This window comes from Ciconia boyciana, chromosome 1 (genome assembly GCF_034638445.1).
Source record: "Ciconia boyciana chromosome 1, ASM3463844v1, whole genome shotgun sequence".
NCBI lineage: Eukaryota > Metazoa > Chordata > Aves > Ciconiiformes > Ciconiidae > Ciconia > Ciconia boyciana.
In genome coordinates, this window is record NC_132934.1 from 4,218,190 (window position 1) to 4,234,105 (window position 15,916).

At 42.1% G+C, this 15,916-nt stretch overlaps 1 protein-coding gene across 3 annotated transcripts in view; it reads right to left on the minus strand.

Annotated features, from left to right (window-relative positions):
- Positions 1-651: 651 nt before the first annotated feature.
- Positions 652-15,916, minus strand: part of MKLN1 (muskelin 1) — a 110,188-nt gene continuing 94,923 nt past the window's right edge. For all 3 annotated transcript variants that reach the window (XM_072857264.1, XM_072857274.1, XM_072857281.1), the window contains 2 exons: positions 12,022-12,076; positions 652-10,265 (listed from right to left, as the gene is read on the minus strand). In XM_072857264.1, the coding sequence (XP_072713365.1) occupies positions 10,144-10,265; positions 12,022-12,076 (177 nt within the window). In that variant the 3' untranslated portion in view covers positions 652-10,143. The remainder of the gene's footprint in view (positions 10,266-12,021; positions 12,077-15,916) is intronic.

The following is a 15,916-nucleotide window of genomic DNA, read 5'->3' on the forward strand; positions in this document are numbered from 1 at the left end:
TGTTTGAACTGTTAGTGTCTTTAGGCTCACGTTGGAGGGAAGCGAGAGGGAGCTTGCCCTTGTTTCTGCATTTCATCCGAACTCGCTCCTAGCCTGCAAGCCCTCCTCACACTTAGGTCAGGTGGTGGAGGAGGGAATCCAACCTCACACCCCTAAGCCAAAACGCCCTGATGAGAGAGGGCCATCACGCAAGGGCAACAGCAGGGTCAGCAGCAGCGTGGGCAGTTCAGCATCTCCATTTGCCCTCAAGTGCCCAAAATAAAACGTTTTGTTCCAGGTTAAGTTTCCACTTACGCAAAGGGGGAAAAAAAAAAGGTAATTATTTGATTTAAATATTATAAGTTGATTGTTTGCATTAGCCTATGCTCTACCTCTGTGTTCCTCCCCAGTAAAAGTTTTTGCCACTGCTAAGCACACACTGGATTTATGGGATATGGGATAATAATCCCTGATTTCAGGGAACAGGGTATTTTCTCTGCTGTTCTGCAGTGCAGAGGGACACGGCAGGCTCCTCCAGCAGGAACTGTGCCTGCCGCACCACCGGCTGCACAATTTCTGCACCACTGCTATGAGACCTTCACAGACATTTTTCCATTCTCAGAACCAAGCGATGTTAGAACAAACAGATCTTAAATACACACCCTTGCTAGCATATATATTTTTATTAAGAAAAAAATGAACAAAATACATTCTCTCCTTATGTACATTACATACAACATAACTACATTTGTAGATATTCCTCATATCACTCATTCATTTATGTACAGCATGGGGCTTATGTATCAACCCAGAAATTATCAAAGATGATTTATGCCAAGGAAGAAAATTAACACTCCAGGCTGAACAAAGATCATCCGTTTATCTGTAAAGAAAAGGGCAGGATAGGGAATCACCAGAGTCCAGGAACGATGCCTGTAACCACCGCAGGCTCAACACAGGACTAGTCAATATTTGACTTGCTTATTAGAACACATGCGCAGTTCACAGCGTTCATCACCCCACGGACGCTCCTTTCCAGCCCGGGGCTGTCTGCACCTCTCGGTTCAGCTCTCCTGTGGTCAGGTGTCCGAGACAACAACTGCAGGACAGACACCAAAGGGAATTCAGATTGACACCAGAGCCTGCGGGATTGCTGTAGAGATGCAAATTCTTCAAGTCGGATGCCAAAACAGAAAAAAGGGTCAAATTCTGGATAGGGAGCGGACACTCACAACTCCAAGCACTACACAGGGAATAACCAGCTTTTGGGGACCACATGAGGGTGTAGAGGACGAGATAACGAAGATCGAAGGTCCAGACAAACACACCACCACACTGTATAGCACTACGCTAAGAGTCAGGGCAACAGCTCAAAGAAACAGCTTGAAAAAGCACCCCTGACCAGGTGATGGGGTCCAGCCAGCCAGCCTAGCAGTGTTTAACCCCATGTTATCAATGCATCTAGGAGACAGAGGTTTCTCCAGCAGTTTCAAAGTACAATGTTCAAAGGGAAAATGTTTACCGAGACTAGATACTTCTAAAATGAGGCACGTTGCATCTCAGCATCTAAATGTACAAGATGCACGTGGCCACCAGCCCACAAGGATGGGAACGTCGTCTCCCATTAACTGAGAATGAGCCAGCGGGCTTTAATTTTCTGCCCTAGGCAAAGTGGTCTGCAAGGCTCAGGGTCCCCAAGACTCAAGACTCCCACGAACACATTTGTTTGTATAATTAAGTTCTTTTCTCTTGCTTTTGGTCTCCTCAGCATCCCCTCATTTCCTGCTGTGGAGGAGGGTATGCTGGAAGACGTAGCAGAAAAAAATATAGCTTTGGTAAATAGTAACAGCTACTAATAACTAGGGTTTTGTTTTCTTTTCCACTACCCAGCACAGCAGCTTCTGAAGTGAAAAGTGTTTTGCACATCAAAACATCAACGGGAGGGAGAGAGGGGAGGAAGGATAGGAATGATGAGGAAGAAATGAAGGAAATATTCAGCCTCCACTGCTAGTTTGCCTTCCCAATTACCACAGCAGACGAGAGGGGAAAACAAGTCAGCAGCACAATAGTTATCTCCTCCATGGCTGGATGAAAGTCTCCTCCAGTACAGCAGTTCTCCGCACTGCTTGGGGAAGGAAACCGGGCTGTCACCTTTTGAATAGCGCGTATTACTGCAGGGCAAGCAGAGGTAGAAGGATAAGCTGATGTTCAGACTGGACTATTTGCAGTGAAGTCACTGACTTGCAACTGAGAAAGCACAGGTTGATAAGAGCCATCTTCCCCTTTTAAGAGCTGAGTTTTTTGTCAGGACTTCAAAAAAAAAATTTTTCAGCCTTGAAGTGGCTTCTTCAATGAGCAGACCCTGTTCACACACTCTTCCATTTAGTGAAACATGAAGTAATTGATTCAGTCCCTCGGGCAGCTAGTTACAAAGTCAGGATATTTAAAGTGTATTTTCTCATCATTGGGGAGAAAAACACGTCCATTGGTATTTGGGAAGTGGAGAAGACTGCAACCACTGGAGCTACTGTTGTGGGCTAGCCTTCTCACCATCATATTAATTAAAAAGCAGCTTATCTCCCTTAATTGCACCAGCAGCTTTCATCAGAAAGCTCAGAACATTTTTAGGTTTTAACAATCTCTTAAGACTGCCAGACCTGGTCTAAGAGCTGATTGTGCTGCACAACCTCCAGTATGTTTGAACAGTGTTAAGCCCAGCTGGCTTCCTTGCAATCACTGCAGAGGGACTGGGGAGGAAAAAAAAAAATTGTATTAGTTTCTCTGGTGTCTTTGGGGCGGAGAGGGCCAAAGCTTGAGGTGAAGCTCCAGGACTAGAAGATCCTGGTATTGCATCACTTCCATTTGAAACAGAGCCAGAGAATCCAGCTCCCATGAAAAAAACAGCTCTAAATAGCAGATGTACTTCTTAAGAGAGTCTTCAAAGTCCTTCCACAAAAGACAAACCACATCTTAAACATATACTCACATGAGCCACCACTATGTTATCCCCAAGCCCATTTCTCTTCCCATTCCCTCTGCCCTGCTACACTGCAGAAATAAATCAAACACCTCAACTACTAGCTGTTCGCTTCAGCTGGTGAAAGACTTGGGATGATGAAAGCAAGTGGCAGAAACCTAGGACAACCTGAGGGTTGGTATCATCACCTTTTTCTCCTTTCAAACAGCTATCACACTCCTGGGGCCATGCAAAATAAACCCTGCTGAGACAGAAGGGAAGGCTGAATGTCAGGTCATGGAGAGGCACAAGTCAATAGGTGTATGCTGCAGTGTTAGGCTGACAGCACACTGTGCTGCTGCTGGGAAATCAGCTCCCACACTTCCCCATCCTTACCCCAGAAGAGGAACAGCCCTTGGGGAGAACAACGTAAATCACAAGGATCCTCCCTGACTGTTTCAGAGGCAGCAGTAAGGAGTTTGGCAAAGGAAGCAACTAGAGCTTGATGACATGACATGGAGAAACTGATCCCTCATAGCCACCACACAGCTCTAACCTTTAATTTTTCAGTAGGTGCTCCATTGAACTTGGGGAAGTCTGAAGGCACAGCATTTTAACAGCAGTGAACAGTAACACAGGGAACGAATAAGTCAGAAGAAATGGGGGAATACCCAAGGGACCATGCTTTGACCATCATGCTGGACAGCATATATGCTAGTGACAGATTTTTTCCTTTCCAATTAGTAGCAGAACCAAAAATCTAACCTGGTAGAGGCACTTTTGAGCTATTCACTCACCCCACTTTTTCCAGGAATGAACTGTGATGCCACACTAAAGCTGAAAAGAGTCAACTGATTTCTGACAGCACTCCAATACTTACAGTCTCCAGGTCGTCAGTAAAAGCTGTGCTGACTTTTAGCAAACAGCTGAAAGCCAAGACAACATGTACCATTGTCTGCACCAAGTATAAATTAAGATTTCAGGGTACTGAAGTGATACACTGTCGGCAGCTTAAGCAAGTCTGTGGCTGTAGATATTCGTAAGCAGAACGCTGAATTTGGGTCACAGCAAGTATCTGGAGTTCATCACTAACAAATCAAGTTCAAATATATGAAAGCAAAAGAGACAGCAGCAATATGTTAGCTTTCCGATCTGTGCTTGGGGAAGATGCTGCCTTGCAGACCTCTACACCTAAGCCATACAAGCTGGCGTTATATACAACCCCCGCAACCACTATGCTCTTCAGAGGTTTACGTATACCAAAGCATACGTGGATAATCCAAAACTCCATCCAGTGCTTTGACATCTGCCAGGAACACCAAAAGTATACCTGCTGGCATCAACTGTGACATTTTCTTGTGCGACTCTCAAACGGCAATAAGCAAGTCATTAGCTGGCTTCCACTCTAAAACCGCGTTTGGATCCATTGCCTACAGATAAAAGCATCTGGAGTCAATTTATCCAAGTGCTGAGCCATGTACTATTATAATGGTTCCAGTACAGTAAACCTACTTTTTCCACTCCAACTTTTCATTATAATAGAGGCTTTCAGTAGAACAGGGATTTTGCCTATAAGTCATTACCACAACTTGAATAATTTCCAGCATAACCTCTGCCATGACAGGATATGATCAGGTCTACCATACCCATAGGCGTTTAGATACACTAACAAGCTTCTGACAGTACATTTACATTTCAACACTATTTACAGTTTATATACTACTATCAATCTATATCAAGAACAAGTCGTATAGTTGTTCTTAAACTCTCCTTGCACAAAACAAGACCCGTCTCCAAATTATCATGTGTACTTAGTAAAATTGGCCAAGCTCATTCAGAGTTTCTACAATTTTTTCCCCTAATCAGAACAGGAATATTTTTTTATTTTAACTGGGCCCACCTCTGTTTCTGTAAGAACTACAGCTATAAAATAACACAAGCACTTCCAGAGACGTACATGAATTGCTTTTACTGTCAGGACTTCACTTGACAATAGCCAAACATTCCTTAACTCCGAGCCAACCACAACTAATAAGCTAAAATTCAAAGCATACACCAGGATGCAAGGTTTCACAAGACATTTTTCCACTTCTAAAAACAAAGGTACTGAATGGAAATGTATCTAATAATTTTTGCCATTTGCCCCAGAAGCAGCACAGCATTACATTAACAGAATTACTGCATGTACAGAGATGCAGGAGCATTCAAGTTTACGGTTGCACAGTGCTAATTCATACTAAAAGTTTCATTCCATAAGCTCTACAGAAGTATTTCCTTCTCAGTTCTGAAATACAGGAGGCAGCAAGAGAATTAATAGTATTAGCATTACAGGTACCTGCCACCCTCCTGCATTTGAAACAAGCAGCATTAATGCTAATCTTTCTTACAGTAAGAGCAGCAAACAAGCTTCAAGTGTTTCTCAGAACACTGCTCTGAATTTATCACTCCTTGCCTGCACCACTCACAAGTGCACGTTTGCACAGCAGGGCAAGAGTGGTGTACAATTTTGTGACAAAGAAAACTCCCTTCTACAAATTTGCACGCATCAGGAAAATGATTCAGAAAACAGCTGCTCCACAAAGCCCTACGGAAAACACTCTTCCAGAGTCATTACTCTGCTTTGGAAGGAGTCTCTTCTGGAAGAAAAAACAGCTAATGGAGACCCTGAGACACTCGTGGCTGCTGATTAAAGAACACAGATAAAGCTATCACAATCCCTTGCCACTAGCTCCAATGCCTCTACAAAGAGCCCACTCTCTTCCAAATAAGCAGTCCAATTCATTTGCTGACTCCTCAGTCATTAGATTTTCAGGCTAGGCTATTACAATTAATGATCAAAAAATATCAGCCATCTAATTTAAACCTCTCACTGCATCCTTACTCCAGTCCCATCTTTGTACAGGCAAGCTTTAGTACGTTCTTTGGGAAAGTTTCCTAATTTCACTCTAGTTGCCACTGCACAAGGCAAATACCTTAGAAAAGCCTTTCCAATTGGGTCGTCACAGACGGATTTTCCAAAATGAGAGCACGATTTTGCTAACTGATCTTCTGGTAGGAACCTCCAGCTTGACCCCTGAGCTAGCGTGTACCAGGTGTGCACACAGAGCCATCCCAGGCAAACAGAACCAAATCCCAGACATTTATTTACACGACTGGATGTCCCTACCTAAACAGCACATACAGGATGCTATCCAGAAAAAGGGCAAACTAAACTTTTCCGAGACAAAGTTGTCCTTCCTCATTATACTCAGCAAGAGGAAGAGATGTTTAAGAATAAATTTGTCACAAGTGTTATCTTTCAAAAAGCCAGAAGAGAAAAGCTACAATTAATTTCAGTAACTACTTCGCATCGCCCTTCAAGGTCTCCCCAGGAGCAATATTTAATTAATCAGACCCTCAAAAAAAAAAAACCAAGGGCAAGGAGGTGGCTATAGTCTCCTCATTTGTAACAACATCATCTAAGTAGGTCCTCCTGCCACGTGCCACATGAAAATGTGTTAGGTCCCATTGCAATAGCAGTACTTGCTTGGAGAAGTCATTTTGGAAGAACTCTTAAGGACTTCTGCCTCATGACTACTATGAGGGGTTGTACAAGACAAACATTAAGAAACTCACTTAATTCTGCCTAATCCAAGTGACCAAAAATCAAATCCAAATAATTTTATTTCTCTAGGAAAGCATGTCACTTGATAGGAACAACTTTGCATAAAGAATAGTTTCATGTTTTCCAAAGAGATGATCTACTGAATAATATTGTAAGAGCAACTATGCTGAAGGCCAGTGTCAGTGAAGAACCAAACTCATGGATCTCAAAAGGATTTAAAAAAAAAAAGCTAAATCAGGACTGAATTCTTGATGTCTGTATCAAGTTTATTCCACCCTGACTTCCTACAGCTTTAAAAAACATACCAGAACCTTGTAACTTCAGCTTTAAAGACCTCAGTCATCATAAATGAGTCCCTCTCTGACAAATAATGATGCTTTCTTTTGCAATACCTTATTTACAAGTTAACACATAATTTAGAGATAAACTACTGTAGTGCAAAGATAATGCGGTGCTAAATCCATACACAAAGTCACCTTATAATATAAGGTAAAGGCATATATAGTATGTTTGTCTTGTCTAAGCAAAAAAGCAGTCTCTGCTACAGCCTGCAAGCAGTAAGGGTGAGGCTCGAAGACTTCTCACGTACAGCTTGTATATTTATAACATTGCATGCACTGTGCTGCAAGACATTTTCAGGTAGCTGTTCTCAGAGCAAGTGGGTGTCTCTTCTGTTTGTACTTCAGTATTTCTGTAATGCTCACATCTAACGCTTTCCTGGAATATCACCAGTATCTTTAAAGATCTGCATGTAAGTAAATTCAAACTCTCCCTGTAACTGCTTGTCAATAACTGGCTTATTTTGAAAGGAAATTTGTACTTCACTGCTCAGAATTTTTAATTAGTTTTTAAATCAGGTAGTGTAACATACACCAATGCAAAGAAATAATTTAATTTTGATGCCTAGCTTTAAGGACGCAGAACCAGGAAAGACTCTTGGCAAAGCCACAAGAAACCTTCACTTTGGATTAACCTCTCTGGCCACAGGGTGCCTCTGCTGCTCAACAAATACTCTGAAGCTGAGCAAATAGTTTCTGCTGGTTAATCACCAGCTGTAATCCATAAACTGTACTTGTGCGAGCTGACATTGATCTGCTCAGGATAAAGTTAGGTCAATATTTGATCATCCTGAAGTGCTCTCATTAGCTGGGATTGTCAGTCCTGCAGAAGCAATGTTCACCTCGCTCAGACAAGTCATTCATTTACACTATGCTACAAAAAAAAGAAATGAGCTAGGCTGTCAGGCTTTGCATGCACCCCCAACGCAAAGGACAATGAGTTTTCATCGAATTTCTATAACACAAACCAAGCCTGACATGATGCACTGCTCACCAGCAACACCATTCACAAAGCTTTTGGCATTCCTAAGCTTCCACTGTGTGCTCCCCGGGGCTCCTCAGTCTAGTTGTATCTTTTGGGTTCAGCCTCACACGTAGCCATCAAAGGTATAGTCATCAAAGGTGTACGCATAAAAGTTTACAAAGAGCTTGGCTGATTAGAAAACTGCCACAAAAAGCAATTAATCATCTGACTGAAGTAGGAGAATACACAGGCAATGAGATCAAGTGATAAGGGAGCACACAACAGCACTAAAATTTCAAGTACTAGAGGGCTGCAGCATTTTGGCTGGTTGCATTAAAAGTGCTCAGTTCAACCTCAATGGAAATACCACCTCAATTGGAATATTCCCCGGGTATAGCACTGTCGGTATCTACATTCGTACCCTTTTAAGCCCTGCTTTAACTAGTTAACAAAGCATCAGCAAAGGTAGCACATCGTAAAGCCTAGCAGTGACGTAAAACTTTCATTGTCACTGAAAAAAAGAAATGCAATGTTTCAAAGAGAAAACTTCATCAGATTTCATTTACCGCACTACGTACTGAGTGGAATTCTTCTGCAGACATCTGATTTGCCATCCACTGAAGTATACAATGTCTAAAAAGTCTCAAGTTACAAGTTACTTAAAAACACTGGATTTGTATAGTTCTCCCTGAAGAAAAAGCAAAGCCAAGCCTCTAACATATTGTTCCTTTCTAAGTGATTAAACACTAGTATGAGTTTTTAAATTTATTTCTAACGTACCAGGACTACAAAAGTCACACAAAGAACATGATGAAGAGGCAATACAATGCAATCAAAGCAAGCAGACACTCGAGCTCTGAAAAAGACACTTCACTAACTCTTTATTTCAAGAGTTTAGATCATCTTTGCACACACAAGACTTCCATCAAGTTCAACAGGAGTCATGTAGCCACAGTGGGTGCAGCAATGATACTCTACTGGCATGAACATTTCTGGACGTAAAGCTTTGCAGTCTCATATAAATATTTACATCTGCCAGTTTGTACTGAATGCTCACTGACACTGAATGCGAAAAGTTTCTAATGCTGGGTACACATATCCTTCATTCCACTTCATAGTGCAGCACCAAGCCCTTACCTTATTTATAAAGAAGGCTTTCAGCGAGGAAGCATATATTTTCTATACATATGCATCAGCTTGCTTTCAAAGATTTATGCTAAAAAGGCCTCCCTCACATTCAGATCTAGGTCTAAAATGCATTTAAAAGTGAATGAGCTGCAATACATAGGAAGGAGACAAGCTGTTTGGAGCAATCCTCTTTACATTTACACATTGACAAACATACACAGAAGCATAGGTGCATGTAAACGAAGACAATCTGCTTCAGAAATCCTACACCCAACCTGGAGTCAGGTTGCAGAGGTTGGGTGTGCGTGTGGTGGAAGACCCAGTTCTGCTGGGCTCTGTGAGGACCTGCATGGTTTCTCATCGGAAGAGAGAGTGTTCTCATGGCAGTGAGAACAGAACAAACCCTGAAAAGGGGCCTGTGAGGACGATGACTGCGCTCCCATTTTCCAGCGGTTTCTCTGAGGTTCCCACTTGCCGGTCAGGTCTAAGTGGAAGGCTCCAGAGAACAAAAGATAGGCATTTAGGTTTAGACCAGATATCAGATGCAATTAGACACTACTGTCAGCCCAGTTCTGGGGCAAGGAGACAGATAATTTGTAACACATGCTCCCCTTCACATGACACACTGCGATTACAAGACTCAAGACATACATTACTATTACCTCAACACATGTCAGTGTCCTGCCGCCAAGTTATTCAGCTGCTGAGGATGGAGTTGTAGGATAACGCAATATATCATGACTAGCTACAAATGAGCAAATAACAACCTCCCCCCCACCTTTCTCACAAAACCCAAAATAAAACCCATCATCTTTAATTCCAGACAACCCACAAATCTCAGTTTTCCCCTACAGGCAAAAACGATCACTGCATGATTGGGTTTTTTGTTGTTTTTTTTTTTTTCTTTCCCCCCACCTTTTCATCTTACATTTGCTAACTCAAAATCCAAAGTCAGAAAAAATATATATATTTAGTCAGAAGTATGTCAGTTACATTTTATTAACCTACTCCAAGGGAAAAGCTTCAGGGATTCACCATACAAGTATAAAACCCCTTTCAAACACCTAGGGGTTACTATATTACTTCATCCCAGCAGTCAATCAATGCAGTAAAAAAATTAAAATACTGAAAATGGATGCTTTTCCCTTCTTCCACATGTCCAGTGATTGCTCCGTTACAGCGTGATGAGGTCTACCAGGTTGCCTTTAGGAGGGGTCATGTTGTCTGGAAAGAAGTTGACTAGTGTATCAAACAGCTGAGTTCTCTGCGCGTATGTGTGGTCAACATCTGAAAATCCTGGGGAAGGAAGAAAAGGGGAACGCAAGTCAGTGCTCGCTACTTTAAATGCTCAGTTTAGCTGTGGAGTATGCCAGTTGTCCATTTTGGACGGATGTTTAACTATTTGCTACTTCTGCCTCAACTAACTTAACAAGGCTGCCAGCTCTCTGTCCCACTACTATGTGCTTATACACACAGAGATCACTTCACCCCAAGCCAACACTGCAATCGAAATGCCATAAAAAGTAATACGCAAATGGCTGTCAAGCTCATGGACAGTCCTGAAGAAATGGGGGAAGCAAGAGTCCTCAGGGGACTGCTCTGATGTCCCAGAAAACAAAATCCGTGTAGCTATTTTTATTTGGTGCCTCATTTCTTCTGTCCTGAGGCTTTCCTCATTATCTTTACTACTATCTTAACCAGAACTGGTGCTTGCAGTTTTTCTTGAGACAAGCTCTGCTGATGGTAGGAGTCCCAAGTCAGAGTTGCTGTTTAATCACTGGACTTATACCGAGGACCCAGGCTGCATCTTGGCACCAGGGTGCTTTGCAAACTAGTTTTGTGAAGTGCCGCCTCCCAACAGGGGAGAGTTTAGTCTGCAGCAGAAGCATTGTTTATCCAAATCCCCATACTTAAGCCATCAACAGCAAGAACAATAGAGCGGGCATACAACGATTTCCTCTGCTTTCTATTACTTCAATCACTGGTATCTCAAAGGAATGCTTTTTAATTCAGTGAACTCACTCTTCAGTTAATCAAAGTCAACCAAGTTAATCAAATCAAGGAGGGCTTGGTTTTTTTGTTTTCTTTTAGAAGCACCACTTGACGTATGTATCCTCCTATCTGTAAAGCTAACCTCTGAATAAAGTACTGTATTGTGTCAAGAACTAATTCATCTTTTAGAACGCTTAAAACTAGGGAAAAAACAGCTTTCTGAAACTTGGGTTTTCTTCCTTTTAAAAAAATTCATCTTACAGCACCAACTAGATAACGTCTTCCAAAACACACAAGCTCAGCAGAGCTTCCTCATCCAGCAGGGCAGACAGTGCAGGGGGCTTTTTCCTTCCCTCAAGTCCTTAGATTAGGAATTATGCATTCATCAAAACCTGAAGTCATCCATACTCCTAGCAAGAGCTTGGTAACTTGAGGACAACACATCATTGCAAGAATGTAAGTTATGCCTATAACCTTCCTATAGCTTGCCCAGGATTAATCTCTCAACTGTTTAAAAGAGTTAACTGGACAGAATAGTGAAACAAATTATGGCTTTGGCTCAGACCTCCTGTTTCCAGCCCTACACGCCACTGTTTTCTTCGCTCTTGACACTCTGCCCAAAGAACTCGTTTTGCAAAGAACAGAGCGAACCACATTACTCCAGGAATTGCAGTTATCACAGCAAACAGAGCTGTAGCCATGCTGTGAGATTCCAAAGTGATATGACAGGAGGTGCTTTATTCTGACCAAAGCTTCTGTTTATTTAGGTAACAGTGAGGCATCAGATGTAATAAGAGACAGAAAATGATCCTGGGAGGCATGGGTTTAAACCACTGGTGACAGATGTTTTAAATATGGGCTTGAGGCATTGGACACTGGTCATTATAAATAATCTCTCAAATGTCTAAGAAGTAGCACTTCACAGATTCAATCCGAAAAGGGCCTACAATATGCATATGAACTATAACATTTGATATAAAAAACCCAGTAGAAACTAATAGTAATGATCTTTATCGGAGGCAACATACATAGTATAATTCTTCTGATACACAATACTCACCAAGAGTGGTGAAATCCGATCCAGACTTAAATAATGCTGAGGCAAGAAGCTGAAACTGCAGAAGAGGAGGTGGAGGGACAAAGAAAGAAAGAAAGAAAGAAAGAAAAAGTGTTATTAACCGCACAGGAAAAAACCCAAAAGGTTCACAGAAGTCCAAGTGGCTTTAGAGTTCCTGGGTAGTCTTTGCACAATCCTTAGAACTACTGTGCCGTACATATGAATAACAGCAGTAGACACTTTCATATGAGCAATACCATTTGTCACCTTGGCAGAGCAAGTTGGATAGTTTTTCCTAGAATTAGAGCAGCGTTGATGCAATGAAAGGTACTTAACTGGGAGCCCTAAAACCTAATTTTTTATATATACTTTTTTGCCTCTCTGGCAGATATCACAGTGCAGAAGTAAGGTAGAGCCTCTGCCACACAACAACATTCCCAGGGATGAACGTGGTACAATCTCAGCGAGCAAGGATTAGATGGCATGAAAACAGGGTAACCGCTACAGTGCGGCGTGAACTTCTTGAACACAGAGAAAGCTTTAAATGGCAACAACCTTTCTGAACTGCCAGAGAAGCTCAGATTACACGTTTAAGGCAATGTCTTCTTAACTAAAAAAAAGCTCTTTGCTTGGGAACATCAGAATCATGAGTAAAAACGTTTTAAGTAACACATTCACGGTTTTATTCTCCCTTAACGTGTTACTGATAGACAGTGAACACAGTATCTTCCTCTGCTCCCAGCTGCTGTTTTCAGTTACCGACGTTATAGCAAAGCTTAGTGCTTTGTCATGTTTCCTTAAAGAATTAACCAATCCCTCAAAGGCTTGTAATCTTCTGTCTCCTGTCTGTGTGTCTTTACAGCACACAGCCTGAAGGAAAGAAGGAGGGGAAAAAAAACAGAAGAGAAACAAGTATGTTCAGGGAAGGAGTGGGAAGAACAGCCAGGAATTACACATCCATCAGTTTAATTTCAATTTCAAGGGAAAAATAGGAACACAATTTGCAGGCCTCTCGGAGTGGAGAAGGTGACGAGTAGCAGCCAATGTGGATTTGACAACAGCAAGTTGTATCACATCAATCTGACTTCTTCCACAACAGGTCAGCTGGCCCTTACAGAAGGGACTTGGCAATAGACATTGTCCATTTCAACTTTCAAAGGACTTCTCATACTTTTATATAGTATTTAAGGCAAATTATTGAGGCATCACCTAGATTAAGCTAAGAGGGAATGGCAAATAGGTCAAACAACTTCAGTGTGGGTAGCCGTCAATGATTTGACATCAAAATGGAGCCATGAATCAGAAATGATTCATCTGTGCCCCAGGTCAGCATCATTCTGGGTTTTCAGTGATAACCTGCTTGACAGAACAGGACACGTTTACTGAGTCCACAGACCTTATTACACCACGCTCAGACAGACTGCCAGCATGGCAGCAGACAGGCTTCAGACTGTTTTTCTATTTCATCCAGTTTACAATGATGGATCAAGGTGCAATTCACTAGGGCCAAGTGCAAATCAACATCAACAGGCAAAATCAGCTATACAAAACAGGTCAGGGTACATCAGTTCTGTGAAAACACATTTAGGAGCTATAACAGATCAGTATCATCCTATTGCAAAAAATGACAAATGCTTAGAAAATGCATGAAAAAGAGTAGGATCTTCAACTAAATCAAGTACTCCTGCTGTTAACGAGGCTCCTAAGTCTCATCTACAATAAGGCAACCACTTTTGGATGCCCTGTAACAATTAGCAACATATGAGGAAAGCACTAGGAAAAAAAAAAAATCAAGTGGTCTGAAAATCAAGCTCTATAAAGAAAATTCAAAGGAGTCAGGGTTGCAGAGCCTCCACAGAAGAATGCCCAAGGATGAAACTGCAAAGTCACAAATGTAAAAGGCTGCTACAAAAAGGTAAATCTACAGCTAAGTGCAAGAAGCCACAAAGACACTTCAGCAAGATCCGTTTCAACGTGACATCAAGAAAAAAAACCAGTCTAAAATAAGGACCGTACTGCACCAGAATAAGTTTGCATCTTTTGGGGAGGCTATCACGAGAAGCTAGCACTGGAGGTATTTAAGAACAGGTTAGAAAGATACAGGATTGACTGCAGAACAGGGGGAAGAGGTTAATTAAATACCCTCTTGAGTGAGAGGTCTGGTTATGTGAAATTAAAAGGGACTGCAATGCTACACGTCTATTTCCCTGCTAGCGTAACTTGCAAGAGTTGTTTGGCTCCGAATCAGTAATGTACTTAAACAGATGCCCAGCACAAATAGCTCCAAAAGTTCCAATAAAACCAGTGACTAAATCTGTGCTGCTTCTGATAGCGAATGCCACGTCTTGGCCATCTTTCCCTCGCGCACAATTGCCTTACGGGCCTGCTGCCAACTGCCTGGTAACCCATGAAGCCAGCTATGCTGGGACAAAGCAGATGCCACATGCTTCGAGGGGTTCCCTTGCCTCCTTCAGCAATGCCGGCAGCCATCCTGCTGTAAACAGAAAGCAAGCTGTGCTTGAGGCTGGGTCTCAGGATGCTCAACTAAGAGATCATATAAGCAGGATCCAGCTAGCAACTTGCTGAACTGAGACCAAAAATGCATTGAAAAGACCCTCTGCCAAGTACTCCAGCCTCATCTGCACTACGCATGATGGATTTTCACGGCTGCCAAGTTTCTTTCCAACTTTGTGAGGAAGGAGTATCTTGTCTCCTTCTTCACTGATGACACTGCACCTCAGTTAACCTTGAGGTTTGTTGTTTTGAAATTATATTTTATGTAATATCCCACATGTAAAAAGCACTTTCTGATAGAAAAGTCAAGCACATCAGTTACGGACAGCACTGAGCCTAAGCTGGTTCACTCTGCATTTGCATTACAATGCCAGCTAACCGTATGATGGTCTCCCAAAGGACCCCTACTTTCTTCCCCAACGCATAGACAGTTACTGCTTACTCAAGACCAGGTCTCCTACACGCCATTCACAGCATATATCCAATGCAGTATTTTCTTCATTAAGTTCAAACTCTGCTCTAAAGAAGGAATTAATTTCTTCATCAGTTTTTCTACCATATTAATTGGTATCATAACACATAGCACTTCAAATTCTGATTAATTTTGGGTCCCCTATTTGAAACTACCAGAATCTGATTCTTCAAAATACTTGGTATTACGCAGCTGCTTCTGAATTCACTTGCAGCCAGAAAAACAAACCCCTCACTTTGCTGTGTAAGTTGGAGGAAGAAGGAAGTGGGTTCCAACACTGTTTGAAAAATATAACAACTATGGCCTTCACAGATGATTTGGTACTGCTGAGTGGATCACGGGAAGGAATGCAAAAAACCATCGAAATTTTGGAGGTCTTTTGCAAACTAACTGGCCTCAAGACACATGGGGAGAAGTGCCACTGCTTTTACATCCAGCCATTGAAAGACTCATATACGATCGATGACTGTCCTCCATGGACAACTAACAGCACCCCCTCAATATGACTGAACCCGGTAGCTCCAAGAAGTACCTGGGCTGATGTATTGACCCATGGACTGGAATATCAAAACCGGAACTACTGGAGAAAGTGAACAGATGGTTACAACGAATTGGGAAGGCGGCACTAAAGCCATTTCAGAAAGTTGACATCTTGAAAGGATATACTATTCTGCAACTGATCTACTCAGCAGACCAGGCTGATGTGAAGGTAACATACCTAGGAACCCCTAAGGCTGATGTGAAAGCACCATACCTAGAAACCCTTGACTTCACAAATCAAGCAGCCATCAAGGAATGGTTACATCTTGCAGCAAGCACTTGTGATGCCATTCTATATTCCGGCACTCGGGATGGGGGTCTAGGTATTACCAGGCTCTTGGGTTTGATTCCTGGTGTACAAGCTCAAAGACT